Below are 17,343 nucleotides of genomic sequence, written 5' to 3'. Positions count from 1 at the left end.
TGCCAGAGCAACACGTGTTCTATGGGATAACGATTGGGATTGATAATAGTCTACCCTGGCTAGCTTAGCTGATCATCCATCATGATCGTCCATGGAGGATGGAGGATGGAGTCATGGCATGCAGGCGTCAGGTAGGGTCAGAGGGAGGTTCCCTGTCCATCCACTTGTCATCTCCACTCACGACGATGCATGCAAGTAACCACACGTCCATGCATGTTCATGTTCATGCCAGTTACCATGCATGCATGCATACATGCACATATACCACATGCAGAGAATTGAAATTTATACCAGGTTGACAGAGAGTTTTCCCAACCAAGAAATTCGATTTACTTTTAAATAGTTTGAACAGCAATCAGAATCAATGCCCAAATTAACATTCATTTCCATGCACCGCACCGCAGCAAAGTAAGAATCTTAAATTACCCCAGAAATTATTGAATGAATGAGAAATTCACCTAAACAGATTAATTCATTTTCTGCTGCTATATATATATATATGATGATCTCCATGCACGTTTTGTATACTTGCTAACAAATACTGTGAGAATTATGGACGGCTTTGCGTATATTTGCATTAACTTATGAGAACAGTTTGCTGCATATATGGCTTTTGCCCTTTCATTATGCACAAAGAATGTTCTCATTTGTCACTCACATGTCTAAATTCTTTACCACACTGAATATTTATTTGGATTTGTTTTGATACACAGTTACGCTACATTATATAATTCCCCGTAGTTCGTTGGCTGATTAGCTTTCTTTGGTTTCTCTTTTAGGGCTCATTTGATAACTGTTTCATTTTTTGTGATAAGTATAAAGGAAAATGAGAGTGAGGATGATATTGAGAGAGAGAACGAGAGGGGAAACAATTTCAAATAGATTTCAGTTTTTAGCTTGTGTTTTCACTTTTATTACTCCTCCCTCTCAATCTCATCTCCACTCTCCCTTTTTTTCCGCTATACTCTAGCACAAAAATGAAAACAAAAAACTAAAATTGAAATAGTTATCAAACGGGCCCTTAATTTCTTATTTTCTTTCTTTCATACGTGTTCCTCAAATTACCTTTTGTACACATGGCCATCGGAAAGAGTTGGAGATGTAGAGCCTCGTATCGAATCTGACAACGTAATATTTGAGGAAAAAAGAAGAAATTACATCTTCATAAGTTAATGACATAAAATTATAGTTAGGTTTCAAGCGATAAGCGAAAACAAAATGAAGATAGGTAAGGGCACCGCCAACCAACCCTGATGGCGATCTGTTTTTCCACTTCACATAAAAATATAAACTTAAAAATTAGTAATATAGTCCTGATAAATTATTTTATTACATGAAGTTGTAATTGTACATGTGTTGATCAGTATGAACATACATAATGCGTACGACTAATAATATATTCGTATACATATCAGTCTCGATATCATCCTCATATTATTTTGTCTCTGATGATTTGACTCAGAGAAGGTGACTTAGGCTACCATTTGCATGTGTCTCTAAATGCTATAAGCCGGCCCATGTGTACATGAGATGCTTGCATTCATCATCAAAACAGCCCACGTTAATTTACAATAGAGGCACCAACTTGATCACCAACTCTCTAATAGAGGTGGAGCCCGCCAATACAACGGGTCCCACGCTCTATCAGAGAGTTGGTGAGCAAGTATTCAGAAAGAAAAAGAGAAAAAGAAGAAAAAGAAGAAAAAAAAAAGAAAAAAAATGAAGTATTTATGAAGCATGGTGCATGTGATCCCGTGAGAACGAAACAAGGGGATTTTGTAGAGAAAAGAAAAGTAGCTAAATGCGAAGTCAGTATCATCGATAGTACAACACAAGCTGCTAAAAAAATAAAAGAAAAAAAGAAGAAAGGACGAACAATGTGGGGGTGGGGGGTGAATAAATCAAAGTCGCTCACGGCGCCGAAATAGCCGGGACCAATCCCTCTCATTAACTTCAACGAACCCAATTATATTATCCCATGAGTTTTGAATGCCCTATTTCCACAAGCACTTGTTCCAAGTTCCAACCTCTATGTGGATTTATTTCTTATATGTCGGCATGTCAACTTCACCAAACACGTAGACTCCAAAAATATCAAAATTAAACTCCAGGGATCACATCTTTATATAGTATTAGTAAACATCACGCTATGTGGAAAGATTATCGGATTTATGTATCTTATTATTCTATATATGACGATGTCATGATGCAGTATATGGAATTCCAATCAAATTATTATAGAGGATTCTATGCGGAAAGATTATCGACTTTATTATTCATTCAATTGACGAGACATGCTGATGATATTGAATTCCACACAAAATATAAAACACATGCTACTACAATTAATTCCGGGTGGGTGAATTTGAAATTTGACTATTGACGTATATATTAAGTACCAACCACTATATATATATGTACTTGAGATGGTTGATTAATATAAAATCTACAATTTTGTTCCTTGTAGCAACAGTCGAAACTTGTTATACGAGAATAATTTGCCATCTCTCTCAACCATGTGAAGAGAGAGAGACAGAGAGAAGGCTGTATACAAAAGGCTGTTCCTCTTCTCTCATTCACAGCCGTAAATTTACTATTCTATCTTATTGAAACTTGGTTATAAAAACCTCATATATTTCACGTTTCTCTTTCACGTCCATTTCACTCCCCACTACATCATCTCTCCTCCTTTAACTACCATTCTCACTCTCATCCACGCCCTCACAATCCCATCCCTCCCCCTCTCTCATCATCTCTCTCCAAACTTTTGACAATCACAGCCGTCTTCTTTTCCAAACAAACCTTGGAAGCCCAAGCTACAAAAACACCATGAACTGCCCATCGGATTGGCCAGAGCCAATAGTCCGGGTCCAGTCCTTGTCCGAGACCGGTGTGTTTCCAGACCGATACATCAAGCCCCCAACCCAAAGACCAACCCCAATCTTCTCCAATTCTGATCAAGCCATCCATACTAACATCCCAACCATTGACCTCCGAGGCTTGGACCACGATCATCTGCGAGCCACCACACTTGGACAAATTTCTGAGGCCTGCCGGGACTGGGGGTTCTTCCAAGTCGTGAACCATGGCGTTAGCCACGGTTTGATGGACCGGACCCAGGAAGTTTGGCGCCAATTCTTCCATTTGCCGATGGAGCTGAAGCAAGCCTACGCCAACTCACCCAAGACCTATGAAGGGTACGGCAGCAGGCTTGGGGTTGAGAAAGGTGCCATTCTTGACTGGAGTGACTATTATTTCCTTCACTATCTTCCATTGTGCTTGAAGGACTACGACAAGTGGCCGGCCCTCCCCGGCTATGCCAGGTACTTTCCCAAGTCAAAATAGACATCTACTGCTTATTATTAGAAAGTAAAGTATCACTAGACTCGAACCGGAAACAGAAATACTACTAGACTAATAGTTTGTTACTATTGTTATGTTCGTGATTCTAACTTTAATTAAGTGGGCTCTCTAAGCTTGTCTTAATCTCTTGTTTATTATTCCTCATTAACCATTCCTCACTAATCTCTTGTCTTAATCTCTTGCTTATTATTCCTCATTAACCATTCCTACTTGCTTTATACTTTTCTTCAGTTTTGTCTCACATATCCTACATGGTAATTAAATTTGTAGGCGCATGCCATTAAATTCAAATAATCTATTGTATGCTTGGAAAAAGAGTATAGTAAGACATATTATTTACCTCTGTACTCAACGTCACAGTCGAATTTCCTCTTTTCTTTGATTTTAAATATAATTTTATGTTCCGAAATATACGAGGGAGTATTTTTAGTTTGTTTGTGTCGTGTGATGATTTGAGTTGTGTATTTTTTTTCAGGGAAGTAATAGATGAGTATGGGAAGGAAGTAGTGAAGCTTTGTGGGAGGATAATGAAGATTTTATCACTAAACCTTGGATTAGAACAAGACTTTCTCCAAAAGGGGTTTGGTGGTGAGGATATTGGGGCATGCTTAAGGGTGAATTTTTATCCAAAGTGTCCTCAGCCTGACCTGACGCTGGGCCTGTCATCCCACTCAGACCCTGGAGGCATGACCGTACTACTCGCAGATCAACATGTCGCAGGTTTACAGGTCCGAAAAGATGACACTTGGATCACTGTCAAGCCAGCTCCACACGCTTTTATTGTCAACATTGGTGATCAAATTCAGGTGAATAATTTTGTATTCTTAATTTTATTTATTTATATCTGTTTATTTGTCATCTAGATTATCCTTATTGCAAATAAAATAATAAATAAATAAAAATGTTTGGGGTACCAAATATGCATGAACCACGGGCACATGGAGGGGTCAGGTTTTGATGGGCTCCTCCTCCTCCAAACCTAACCAAGCCAATCCATTTTGGTCAAAACTAAAACATGCATCATTTAATTCATGCGCAAACAGTACGGGTGCATGAACATGTTTGTTTTTGCAACCTAAGCGACACACATTATCCTACTATTCAAACTTAAAAGATGGAATTTTAAGTTATTACTATGCGACCGCCATTGAAAACAGAGAAAAAAACAAAAAGAGATGGTAGAAAATAGACGTTCGCGTGTACATATAGGGAGGTAATCAACTGATGACTAGGTCAAAGTAAACCAAACTCTTCAATATATGGAGGTATAAAGTTACTATTTCTTTAATCTTCAGTTTAATTCTTTCATACATTAATTTAATTTGGCACTCTGGAGCGACAGTGTTTCACGCCAAGTAATATATAAAACTCTCAAGTTTCTGCTTGAACATGAACATCATTAGGACCCCTTCAACTAAATATTATTCTTAATTATATTATATTAAATATATCACAATATAAACACTCGCAAGTTCTAACTTCCTTGCTATGGAGACAGCTACACGTGCTTACAAAACTTTTACTCTCATCTTTTTTCGTCATTTTTGTGCTAATTGATTGCATAATTAGTCGTTACCCAACAATAATCATAGAAACTCCGGATTTAGTGTTTGGTATAATATTGTTAAAAGTGGACCACAACATGCAGTCGGTCGTTACGATTGACAGGTTCATAATATAACATGTTTATCTTGAGAATTACCAAATTATTTTTTAATGTAAACCTAATTAATCTGTGTTTTGTTTGAATGATTAGGTTCTAAGTAACGCAACATACAAGAGCGTAGAGCACAGAGTGATCGTAAACCCAGCAAAGGAGAGACTCTCACTGGCCTTCTTCTACAATCCGAAGAGCGACATAGCCATAGAGCCGGCAAAGGAGCTTGTCACCCCAGAAAGACCTGCGCTCTACCCTCCCATGACATTCAACGAGTACAGGCTTTACATAAGATTGAATGGCCCTCGAGGCAAATCCCAAGTCGACTCTTTAAAGTCTCCACGAAAATAGTCCTCACCATATTAATTATAAATTTTCTTCCCTACTGTAAATCACATGAGAAGCTGAGCACATATAAATATATATATAAATATATAACGATCCCTCTTTACTGAGAGTTAATTGTAGATCTTGTAATCACAAAGGGATCACAAAACTATAGTGAAAAATTATTGATGTTTATGGAGGGGGGCTACAAAGATTCGAATTGTATCTAATGACACAGCTTTCTCCCACTTAATTTGTTCCATTGATTGTGGTGACAATAAAATACTTTGGTCATATTTGGACCGTTGGTTAAATATTACAATATATTAATGGCATTTTTTTTTACAGTTTTATTGATTGTTTTTTTTCTTTAATATTCATAAGTCAAGCCTAGTGTTGTGGTACAAATATAAAATTATAAAACATGAAACATGTTGGTCATTGCTTCTTATCGTAAAGATTGGGTAAACACCATAATATCATATTAACTTTAATTGGTTCAGACCATAAATTAACAGGCATTAATTAGACCATACAAATAAGAAGTGTACGAATGTTCAATGATGTTATTTAAAAGTCTTAAGATTGTCTCATACGTGAATCGAACCCGGATGCACTTGGAGGGAGGGGAGAACTTGGCTGCAATTCTAATACTTCTTATGATGAAATAAATGTGCCTAATACCTTAATTGAATATAATATTTTACAAGTTCAATAGATTAGATTGGTGCACAAATTATAATGCCATCCACATCGGATGATTGGAATTTGACTCAATTTACATTAATTATTACAGGGACTGGTTTCATGATTCACCTTTGATTAATTAATTATTACGGGGACTGGTTCATGATTCACCTTTGATTAATTAGTGTACGATTTTTTTTTAGTGGAATTAGTGTGCAAATATTTTTTTATTAATCCATCATTAATTTATGTTAATTAATCTCTATATGTACTCTCTTATTTAAAGTCTAAAGCCGTGCTTCAGCATAGCTTCATTTTTCTATGCTTCAATCATGTAGAAAAAGTCAAGTGTCAACTGTTAAGGTTCTTCTAGATTCTAATAATACTTAATTAATAACAATTTAGCACATGTGTGTGTATTGATGATAGAATGGCTTTTTCTCAGAGAGAGAGAGAGAGATATATATACATAGAGTATATATTGATTCAAATATCTAATAATTTTGATTTTGTCTCGTATTGGACTTAATCCAGATTCTTTTACTTATTTTGATTTTATATCGTTTGGTAGAATATATGTTGTGGGCGACATCATCTTGGGCAGTTTTGTCGGATCCAAATTTGCAAACTTTGAATGGTTTTATTTTTTTAATATGTAAATTATTAACATCAGTCTCACTGTATATTTCTATTCATTGTGATGTCTGATGTGAGGCAATCCTTGGCGGTCCCTAGCAGATGCTAGAGATGTGTGGGGCCCCCTTCATTATCTATCATCCAAATCCAAGACTTTTTTTCTTCTTAATTCTTAATAAGTTTTGTTTGATTTCTTAGTTAATAAATAATTTATATATAGCAACCTACAATTGTGTCATGTCATGTGTGATCACTTCTGAGATGCCTTCTAGTTCATAAGAATTTATATATAATGGGGATGTCATCGTGGCAATATTCTAAGCCTATCATGCATTGTTATGCCGAAAAGTTAAAATATATGACAATAAATGATTGGCTTGGGATAATGCCATAGTGGTATTCTCCTTATAGTCTCTTTACATTTGTGGTCAACATCTCCTAATTTTTCTTCAACCTAAAATATTAATGAAGGTAGACTTGATCTATGAAGAAAATGATTGATCTTAAGCACCATAGCGTATACGTTAGTTTTGTGATTACTGATTTATATGGTGGCACGTAGTAGTTTAAACTTGTTGATTTTTATCCTCAAACCAATTCTAATTTGACAATCGAGAAGAACAAAGTGCTTCATTTCCCTGCAAGCCACGTATGTATAATATATGTTCTGATTATATCCACTGGTGTGGTGATTAGCTAGCAGTAATTGTGATTATAACCAAAAGGACTATGAATATGCATCAGTCACTATCAGGTTATATATGCCTATGAGAATGCATCCACACCATGGAAGGATGAAAACAATTTTAGCAAGGTCTTCTTTGATGATGACAATTTGGCAATAACCTTATAATTAAGTATAAGAGGTGAGGCATGTTTAGTTTGATATTCCCTCAAAGTTTGACTGTTTGGGGCCTAGTGACTAACATACATGGTATTTAAGCTCGAAACTTCCAACTCTAATCATTCGTGTTTATATGAGTTATTTTTTAATACAAGTGATATCGAGGAAGGGTAGTTTTCATACACATTATCATGGGAGTTCGAATATGAGACTACCCGTGTCGGTATGAGCTTTAAAAACAAGGAATTGCAACTTTGAATCAGTCAAATAACTCCATGCTCCAACCAATAATTCAAGGATTATAAATCCATTTGCTTATGGGTGAAATATGAAACCATCTACCTCTAAAGTCCATTCTGAATTCATGCTTTGAATTGTATCCGTAAATTGCAAAAAGTGAGCAGGCAGGAGTGAGGAGGTTCATGCATGTAAGCTAAAGATTGCATTGCAAGTGGAGATGACATATATTAAAAGGAATAAAGGCACCAACCAAGTAGTGGGCAAAGGAGGAGAAGTTTTAACTTTTAATGATGGAATTATTAAGTATTTAATTAACTATTAAGCTGGGCCATGCCATCTGTTTGGGAACAGGTATAATCATGTCAGCATGCCTCAAAAGTAAAAGTCAAAGAAGCACGTGTACTCAATACCAGCACGTTTTTTATTATTCGGGCTTGTTAAATAAGAATAAGATCTGAAGGTCGTCATTGTAGCAGCACCAATCAATAATACAGTTGATTGATACATATTTTGTTAAATTGCTGATGTAGATGTCACCTGAAATTTTTTTAAAGTAAGAAAAACGACAATCAATGCGCCATCACAAGGTTTCTACAAAGCACGTGAAGACTTGTAGTCAACTCAACTCTATCTACAAATTGTACAAGTGGATCTATAATATTAGTGGACGACGTAATTGATATTTCATAAATACAATACACATTACTCGTAGAGACTTAGACTGAAAAATTATTCACACAAGGATAAGCTTCATACTACACTCAGAAGTTGTACTGTCAAATCATAAACCACATTATTTAGTAACTAAAACTCTGGAGCATTTCATAAATAACACAAATGAAACAAGATCTATACATTACGAGGATACAGAGGAACATATAACGCAGGAAGAAGGGAGAGGGGGGGGGGGGGGGGGATAAAACTAGGTTTTAATGATGGCAGCATGGCCGGAGAGTGGGAATAAAACAAGAAAAACCGTGGTCAGAGAGTATCTACCGACCGTACAATTGACCATTACAATGGGGTAAAATCCCTGGACGCCGAGCTTTTCATTAGTCACTACTACTTGCCTTTCTTTGTGCTGCAAGAAGGACATTTGTACTGCTGAATATATTCTGCCTTGGCTGGTGTTATCTTCACACACTTCCCATGGTACCACCTCTCGCAGATGTCACAGCCAATCCAAAACTCATTAGCACTGTAATTTCCCCCACAGCTTCCACATAGGGTTTCACTATGCTCATCTTCATCCTCCACATAACTCCCATCGAGTAACTTATTATTGCTCTTTATTTGTCCATCAATTGATCTCTGCAAAGACACAGAGATTGGTCATAAGCCCAAAATTTGCATAAAGGGAAAGACCATCCAAAGCTCAGTTGGCAGGCAATTATTTTCAGAGAGAGAGAGGGAGAAATTTTCACCTTTGCACTGTTCCTGGATTTACTTCCACTATCTGCACTGGGTTTGTCTTTTACTGGCTTCCTTCCAGTTACGACTTCAAAGATTGTAGGCAGATCATTTGTCAAGCTAAATAGACGCTTCCTGTTGATTTAAAAAAATGGTTATTTATGTACACACTTGCAACCTTCTTTGTTTGGGGTTACCAAGATTGATGGCCCAGCAAACCACCTTTTAGTTTAGTGACAATTTCAATATGGTGGCCAGGTACAGGAGATAATTTGCACTAAAATGAAATGGTGGGACAACACACCACATTATACAATTAACACTAAGTTCCTCAATGAACAACATCTATTGAATCAGGAAGCTAGAGGGTGGGCAAGGAAATACTATAGAAGGGAAGTGAAAATGACATTTCTGAATTGGATGTCTGTGCTTATAAATCAGCAGCTTCAATTAAGTACAGTTCATTGTATTGTCCAGGTATAACAAGTATTAACAACTATCTTGTAACAACAAAGACTTTATTTTTTCTTGTCATTATTCTCATAATATACAGCGAGGATTCATTTATGTCAAACGAAATATCAGGAACCTGTTCACTTAAAAATGATTCCAAGGAATTAGGCACTGAAAACAATTCCAAAGTATTTTATTAAATTATCATTTTAAATATGTTAATGTAAATCAAACCAAATTATATAACAAAGTAATAAACACGTTTGGGCTAGTATATGACCCTTCACAGGCCTCACATTTTGTTTATGTGACTGACACATTGTGTGGGCTACTACTGTATTACCTCTTTTTTTGGGTCAGAAATCATAATTCATCAAGGCACCCAAAAGGGACAGCAGAAATACAATACACATCAAGGAAGCCTGCTAGGCCCTAAATCAGCAAAACAAAGAAAATGGGAAGAGTTCAGACTAAACCAAAACACAATTTAGTGAGGAGTGCTTTCCCACAATCAGGCCATGGCCACAGGGGGATTTCTTTTTCTTTTTCTTTATCAGATTCAAAAAGAGAAGGAAGAAGACCCTTCTCATTCCTCTGCTCATCGATCTCTTCAATTTGGGTCAAAAGCTAGGGTTTTCTTGACAAACCAAAAACTGTTAATCTCAATCAAGTTTTAGGATTTGGAGATGAGATTTTCTAAAGTTACTTTCAGGCTTGATTCAAATTGGGAACCAGAGCATTGACGATTTGGAGCTTGCTGAAATGAAATTCATGAAAATGACTGCTCAAAAGAAGAGGTGAAGTTTCCAATTGAGGGCTTTGGGCATCAGATGGTGGTTGATTTGACATATACAGAAAAGATATCCGCATACGATATCATCCCCAATTCTGAAATCAACAATTAGAAAACTGAAAAAAGGATGTTATAGTGTTTTCTAAAAATGGGCTGTTTTTAAAGATCTTTTCGCAAATTTGTTTTTGAAAATGCTGTGTCAAACATGTTTTCTGGCAGAGAAAACGATCCAGTGTATTCAGAAATAAAAAAATGTTTTCGGATGCCAAACGGCCCCTAATCTTTCATGAAAACAGGCAATAAGAGCTCATGAAATATTATGAATGCCTGAAAGACAGATCTTTGCTGCGTGAATGAGAACAGGAAAACAACATCAAAAATAACATTTGAATTCACGAAAATATCAGCTGTAAACTCAGGACAAGAACAACAAACCTCTCATTTCGATTCAGGCGAGCACCAAAGTAGAAAGCCACAGAGAGCAACCAAGAATCACTATGTACCGCAATCAATGACAGCCAATCCTTACGGTTCATCCCATCTCTTGCAAAATTAATGCCCAGTGCAGGCTCAGGAAGCTCCGGGGGTACTTCTTCTGCCGGCAGAGTCACCTCCCACGACTCATCTGGGTGTCCGTACAGGCACAAATTCTCCTTCTCTGAAAGATATTAACGTACACACAGTTTATAAGTAAAGCATCCCATTCCAAATGGAAGCGAAACAAGCAATAAAATTTTGATTGAAATTAAACTAAAGGCATCAATGGAATACGATTAGTAGAAGCTATAAGCGGAAACTGAAAAATAATATGCTCTGTTAGGTTTCCTACAAAATGTAGAAAGAGAAATGAAACAACAATTCTAAATCTGATGCCTTTCAGCGTTTCTACTCAGTCAGAACCTAAAACGACTACTATCCCTAAGCACCAAAACAGAACAAAATCTCATGATAATTACAAAGACATACTCCAGCCTATATTTTTACTCAACTTTCTCGGTAACCAAACAGAAAGCTAATGAAGAGAAAAATAAAAAAACCGAAATAAGAAGCGACCTGGATCGCAAAGCGAATAGAACTCATCCACATCTGAAAGTGCAGAAACAAGCAAAGCGTCAATTAACATCACACTAAATAAAAAAGCATGCATTTTTTTGTATGTAATTTAGAACACAGATAGAGAGAGAACCGTAGGTAAGGGCGCGAATGACAGCAGAGCGACGAGCGCTGTAGTCCTTGAAGATCTCCTCGACGGTGCGAGGGCTCGAAGATGGCATTTTCCCCAAATGTGTGTGATTTGATATATATTTTTGAAAACAAAATAAGGGATTGGATTAGATAAGGAGGAGACCTGGGCTTTCATTTGGGCTTGGGCTGGCTTATGACTCTGATTCCTCAACTTTGTCCTATTTGGTTAATAGGCTTGGGCTTGGGGTTTTGTGTTCGAATTTCTCCTCTTTTAATATCGCTTGTAACATAAAATGGGAGACAATAAAAATTACCAATGGTCTGATTGAACACAATAAAGCTAGGAACAAATTGCTATCTTTTGTACTCTTTTAAGGTGCTTCTATTTTATAGAGCATTTGCTCCCAAAAAAATAAAAAAAAAGAAGCTAGGAAGAAATTAGTAACAATTATTCACATAAAATTCCTTCCCAACTTTCTTTTGGAGTTTTACACATCATTTAAAGCAAAACAGCTTAATTGGTACATAGAAGTTTCATACAAGCACAAGCAAAACCCATTAAAACCATGGGATAAGAGGCTAAACAAGGACAGGCCCAGAAATAAATAAAACACAGAAAACAGAAAATGAAAGAGGCTAACAAAGGTTACTAGAAGCTACATGCTACCTTATATTATATAATTACAAGAATACACTTTTCTTGGAAATCATTTTAGTATAATGCTGGGGGGAAGGAAAGTTTTTGGTGCTGGCTGCTCCAAGCAAAGCCCCTCACAAGTTTTAAGTTTTAGCATAGTAATTGCATTGGAGCTATATCTCTTCTGAACTTCAGCAAATCCCCTGCTCAGTACTTGCTCCACCCAAGTTTCCACCACCTTATACCTGTCTGTCAAATACACTGCTGCAAGTAGTTGTTCCATGACTTTTGAGTCGATTTCTAGCAAACACTCGGTGTCAACAAACTTGTGGAAACTGTTCTTGATCTCCTTCGATATTTTCTCAGCAAGTGCATCAAAATCAACCGGTTTGAATACCACTGTATCATCCACCCGCTCAAAGAATTCTTGCAACCAAGGATTGGAGTTTTCAGATGGGCAGTCGTTTTCAGAGCTCCCATCGTCTGTGTCTTGTGCTGCAGTTTCTTCGGCAGGAAGGTTGAGATCCAGATACCTAGTTGATGTCTTGTTAGCACGTTTGGGCATCTCTGAGACTTCATGCTGCTCTAGAGGCTCATTGACACCAATCAGTTTCCTTTTATTCAGAAGATGTTGGTTGGATATGCCTTCTTTAGTTGTATTGGAGGATGCCCTCCAGTTTTCGCTTATGGCCATGCTGTCTTCAAAGGAACATTCAATGGTGATCTGCACCGACCGCCCTTTCGCTTGCAAGATTCTTTCCTCAGAATAGTTGGAGGGTCCGTTTGTGGAAGTGAGAATACTGCATCCCTTTGAGAATTTTGAAGTTGTAACAAATATTGCATTACTGGTGCTGACTTGTCTTCCATGGGAGTCTGAGAACTTACCAGTCAATAAAGCCTGGGACAAACTATTTCGAGTCACCACATCCGCCTTGTCAACATTTTCTAGGAAGACAACGGACAACGGTTTCTTGCACAATTCTCCGGCAACATAATCAACAACCGTCTTACCTCTAAACTTCACATCATAACCATTCACTGCTTGACAGTCAAAGATTGTGTCTGAATGGATCATTCCGTCCTGAGAATCCAGATCCACACAGATCAATTGTTCCTGGCCTCCATATAATACCTCAGCAAGGGCAACAGCAGTTTTCTTTTTGCCATACCTATCAGGTCCTGTAAAATTGAACCATATGTCCCTTCTGTGACTTGCTCCAACGAAATTTTGAGCTATTCTTTGGCTAATAACACTTATAGCTTCAATTTGCCAGCCAACCCTCTCAAAGAGAGCTCTAAAAAGCACCTTGGCATCACTTGGATCAAACTGCCCATGGTTGTCAAGACTTGAGCAGGATGATGATTGAACAGAATAGAGATTCCCATTGACTAAATCTACATTAGAGGAAAAGCAACCTGAGATGTCCTGTTTAACTCCTTGATTCTGATTTGGAGGTTTATTGGCTGTATTACTAGCAGGAGAAGAGCATATTCCTAACCCTAAATCTGTGGTCACGGAAGTGGTAGATGTAGCAGATGTTCGGCTACCGTCAACCACACTAGAATTGGACAGGGAAGGAGACCTGAGGCCACCCGACTCAAGATCTTCATCTTTCGAAGGTTTTTCCCATACTTCAGATGAGAAACTGTCATTAGTAGCTTGGGGAGGAACGCTTGATTTTGTTTGCACATCTATGGGCATGCATGAATTTGTATTCTTGCACTCAGTTTTATTTGAAGAAATGTTCGTGTTGTTGCCTTGATTGTCCTTGTCTTCAGGAGACTGAAAGCCCACTATAGTTGGAAACAAGTTTGCTTCAGGCAGGGGATGAGGGTGATGAAGATGTTGGCATGTATCACCCCATTTGTCTCGTAGCTCTGTAACTTTGGCACTCAATAACACACCATCATCTTTGGTCTGCACTGAAGAGATACAAACTAGTTTTCAAACGAATAATGTAAAAAAACCTGTAGTTTGAAGTGAAGATTTCAAAATCCCAACAAATGATAGAACACCAACTGGTTGTCATCTAGAAAAACAAAGCACAATATTGACAATTCAACCTTCTGAATTGAAGATGTATTGATCGTGATACACACCTTCGTATCGAATCCCTTGCTTATGCCAAGTGGAGCCATCTGCAACCAAGAAGGCAAGCTAGCTTGATGCTGACCTGCCATTGAAGCAGCAACACCGCCCTTCGGAGCAGCATATGCTTCTTGCCCACATTTTTCATTGCACGGATGATTGCGGGCCACGCACTGATATGAACTACTTATTGGGAGGTTTAGGTCAGAAGGTGCTGAAAAGAATCCACCAAATGGAACAAATGACTCCATCAAGCTGTAAGTACATCATGACCAGGAAACTGTGAGATTCAACAGGCACATACAGTCAGAAATCAAACTGGAAAATAGACATTCTGAACAGACAGTTCCAACAAATGCATAAGTGTTCCACACTTTTGATTACTTAAACATGCATAGAGGATGGAGTATGAATTTATGAGAGCTAAAAATATTTTTCAAAAGCTTAGAGGATGGACTATGAAATATGGTCTCATATAAATCTATTTCAAATTGCAGTATATAACTTGATATTATCTAACTCAGGTATTTGGCCGATATTCCAGCAAAAAAAAAAAAACAAAGGCCGTTGGTCAATCACCTCACTCCTCCAAAAATTAAGCTATATCACTACAAACTATGTCAGAAAGTACAAGCCACATATTAAATTTCGCAAATAAAGAACTATATCACAAATCCACAAATCTGTACTTAAAAAAAGAAAGAACAATAAGAAGAAAGTACAACTCTCACTTTACACAGCAATAAATTATATGGAAAACTACATGCAGAAGCATCTAAGCAAAGATAACATAATTTTATAATTCAGAAGCAAACAAAAGAAAACTTCCACAACCTCATATGGCATCAAATTTAAAACAGAACAAGTCCATGCAATACATAGATTTACAGGGCAGCAACAACTCACCTGGACCTGGGATACGATTCGGACAAGGGAGGTCTGAGAGAGGTGATGGGCAGAAGCTGCAAGTCCCAGTCTTTTTCTATGGACGGGAACCTACCAATAAATTTCAGGTAGCTTCCATAGCTAGCTGTGGCACCAGTCAACCATACTTTCCCACGATGAAGCTCCAGCAACCTGGTCAATTGAGCAACCACGTAACTCACTGAGTCACCTAAAGCATTGTCTGCAACAAACGCCTTCAAGTCTCCAATGTTCACAACAAGCCCAGGTCCCAAACTCTGCTCTACCAACTGACCCATCTCCCCAAACTTCAAATTTACAGACCCTTTATCGCAATCCTCTGTTATCAACTTTGAGAAATCTTTTTCAGTGGAAACTACACTCAATCCAGAAAGCTCCACAGGCAAAACACCATCTTTTCTTTTCTCCAAAGCTTCCACGAAGCTCTTAAGCGCATCGTAAGCGTATACACCAACAAGCAGAGGATTCCTTCCTCTGTTTCTAATGAGAACCTCTCCTATTCTCCTTGAATTCTCGTCCCCGTCGGTTAAAGAACCCGAGAAGGGAAAGGAGGGTCGGGTCCGGCGAACCTGGTCCGGATACTCGGTCAGGTTGCAGAGAAACAGAGGATGGTGAGCTCTGGAGCGCGAGTACCTGAGGAGCTGAGGAAAAGGGCGCAAAATAGCGAGCTTAATTTCGGAGCTTCGAAAACCCGCCTCGGCGAAGACCCGACTGACAACCGGGTCGTCGAGAATGGAGAGAATCAGCTGCTGGAGCTCCACTTTAACGGCGGAGATGGAGGACTGCTGCGAGAGCTGGTGGTAGAGATGGTAATTTTCGGGCTGTCTTCTCTGGTTGGCTTGCGACCGTTTGACGGCGGCCATGAGCGAGTTCGACACGGGCGGGTCGTCGGCGAGTTGGGTCGAGGGGACCCGGTCTAGTGAGACGCTGAGGCAGAGCTCGAGAGCCTTGAATTGGAGACGCGGCGAGTAGGCGGAGTTTCGGGCGCGCGCGCAGGCCTCGCGCAGCGTGGAGGACGATAGTGAAAGGAGAGCGGACACGGCGTGCAGCGACGTCGTTTGGCCGTGGCCTCTGCGTCGCGCCACCGCCACGGCCTCGTCCAGCGCGTGGGCTGCCTCCGGAGTTAAGCATTGCCTGGCCACAGTAACCGGCGTAGGCATCGCCGCAGAGCATACAAATAGACTAAAAACAAAACAAAACAAAAATTTATTACGATTTTACAACTTTTTTTTATTCCTCTTGAACCCAACAAATAGAAAAATAGATTAGATTATAGAAAATAGGAGGACCTTTTTAATATTTTGATAAAAATTATGGACTGAATTTTGGGCATAGGGGGAGTCAAGTGTCATGCTTGGGAGAGAGGTTTTAATTATTTATTGGGGAAGGAAAGGAGAGAAGTTTGCTGTGGAGGGTTTGGACTGTGGTGGTGTTGGTTGAGGGTGGATGGTGTGGCCCACACAAGGACGAGGGCCCCACATAAGGAGTTGGGGACCCACACGAGAAAGGCAAAATAAACCAGCTGAGCATAGATATCATGATGATCATGTTGATCATCATGTTTTGGGGAGAGTGAAAGCGTGAAAGAATGAGAACTGTGGGAAAGATGCTCTGTCCACTTAGTTAAATTTTTTGAGTGAGTGGGCCACAAACTGACAGTCAACGTCACTGTCTGCTGACGTGTACAGCATGGTGGGTGGTGTTATGAGTTGACTCATTGAGTTGTTTCAACTTAACAATATTATTATTGGGAGTGAAAATGGGTATATAGTATCTATCTCTCTCACTAGTCCTCATAATATTATTCCCATCATTAATACGATGAATAATTAATTTTTTAATATAAGCTATAATCTTAATTATAAATTTATCGTTTTCGAAAAGAACAAAAAAACAAAGTCTGAATTACAAAAGAGGAGGAGCTCGGGGGATTTCTCACACACACTACGTATTAAGGTTCTATGAATATGAGATCACTAGTTAGTGTGTAAACCAAGATTATTTTTCACTGGACTAGACTCCGCTAATGATCTCAAACTTTTTTGACAAGGTAACTTTATAATAATCTAGTCAATTTTGTATTTGTTATTAAAGAAAA

The 17,343-nt window shown here is 38.4% G+C and overlaps 3 protein-coding genes across 3 annotated transcripts; 1 reads left to right on the top strand and 2 right to left on the bottom strand.

Annotated features, from left to right (window-relative positions):
* The first annotated feature begins 2,446 nt into the window (after window positions 1-2,446).
* Window positions 2,447-5,700, top strand: LOC110749717 (jasmonate-induced oxygenase 2). The gene is made up of 3 exons (XM_021949882.2): window positions 2,447-3,323; window positions 3,839-4,169; window positions 5,120-5,700. Exons 1-3 carry the CDS (start codon window positions 2,830-2,832, stop codon window positions 5,369-5,371), a joined length of 1,077 nt encoding a protein of 358 aa, XP_021805574.2. The 5' UTR covers window positions 2,447-2,829; the 3' UTR covers window positions 5,372-5,700.
* A 2,847-nt stretch (window positions 5,701-8,547) lies between these two features.
* AL1 (alfin-like 1) lies at window positions 8,548-11,750 on the bottom strand. The gene is made up of 5 exons (XM_021949955.2): window positions 11,597-11,750; window positions 11,464-11,496; window positions 10,846-11,068; window positions 9,179-9,299; window positions 8,548-9,065 (listed from the first exon to the last, which is right to left on the bottom strand). The coding sequence occupies exons 1-5, from the start codon at window positions 11,682-11,684 to the stop codon at window positions 8,817-8,819; spliced, it is 714 nt and encodes a 237-aa protein (XP_021805647.1). The 5' UTR covers window positions 11,685-11,750; the 3' UTR covers window positions 8,548-8,816.
* A 283-nt stretch (window positions 11,751-12,033) lies between these two features.
* LOC110749748 (Double Clp-N motif-containing P-loop nucleoside triphosphate hydrolases superfamily protein) lies at window positions 12,034-16,675 on the bottom strand. The gene is made up of 4 exons (XM_021949925.2): window positions 16,535-16,675; window positions 15,228-16,427; window positions 14,333-14,576; window positions 12,034-14,150 (listed from the first exon to the last, which is right to left on the bottom strand). Exons 1-4 carry the CDS (start codon window positions 16,576-16,578, stop codon window positions 12,303-12,305), a joined length of 3,336 nt encoding a protein of 1,111 aa, XP_021805617.1. The 5' UTR covers window positions 16,579-16,675; the 3' UTR covers window positions 12,034-12,302.
* Between the last annotated feature and the right edge of the window lie 668 nt (window positions 16,676-17,343).

This window comes from Prunus avium, chromosome 2 (assembly GCF_965620075.1).
Source record: "Prunus avium chromosome 2, drPruAviu1.hap1.1, whole genome shotgun sequence".
In the NCBI taxonomy this organism is placed as follows: Eukaryota; Viridiplantae; Streptophyta; class Magnoliopsida; order Rosales; family Rosaceae; genus Prunus; species Prunus avium.
This window is presented reverse-complemented; position numbering and strand designations above follow the sequence as displayed.

Coding starts and splice junctions, on each gene's coding strand:
- LOC110749717 (XM_021949882.2), top strand. CDS start 2,830: ATGAACTGCCCATCGGATTGGCCAGAGCCAATAGTCCGGGTCCAGTCC. Junction 3,324..3,838: donor GCCCTCCCCGGCTATGCCAG/GTACTTTCCCAA, acceptor ATTTTTTTTCAG/GGAAGTAATAGATGAGTATG. Junction 4,170..5,119: donor ACATTGGTGATCAAATTCAG/GTGAATAATTTT, acceptor TTGAATGATTAG/GTTCTAAGTAACGCAACATA.
- AL1 (XM_021949955.2), bottom strand. CDS start 11,684: ATGCCATCTTCGAGCCCTCGCACCGTCGAGGAGATCTTCAAGGACTAC. Junction 11,069..11,463: donor CTATTCGCTTTGCGATCCAG/GTCGCTTCTTAT, acceptor AATATCTTTCAG/AGAAGGAGAATTTGTGCCTG. Junction 9,300..10,845: donor CGCCTGAATCGAAATGAGAG/GTTTGTTGTTCT, acceptor TTAAATCAACAG/GAAGCGTCTATTTAGCTTGA.
- LOC110749748 (XM_021949925.2), bottom strand. CDS start 16,578: ATGCCCAAAATTCAGTCCATAATTTTTATCAAAATATTAAAAAG. Junction 14,577..15,227: donor GAATCGTATCCCAGGTCCAG/GTGAGTTGTTGC, acceptor ATGTACTTACAG/CTTGATGGAGTCATTTGTTC. Junction 14,151..14,332: donor GCAAGGGATTCGATACGAAG/GTGTGTATCACG, acceptor TCTTCAGTGCAG/ACCAAAGATGATGGTGTGTT.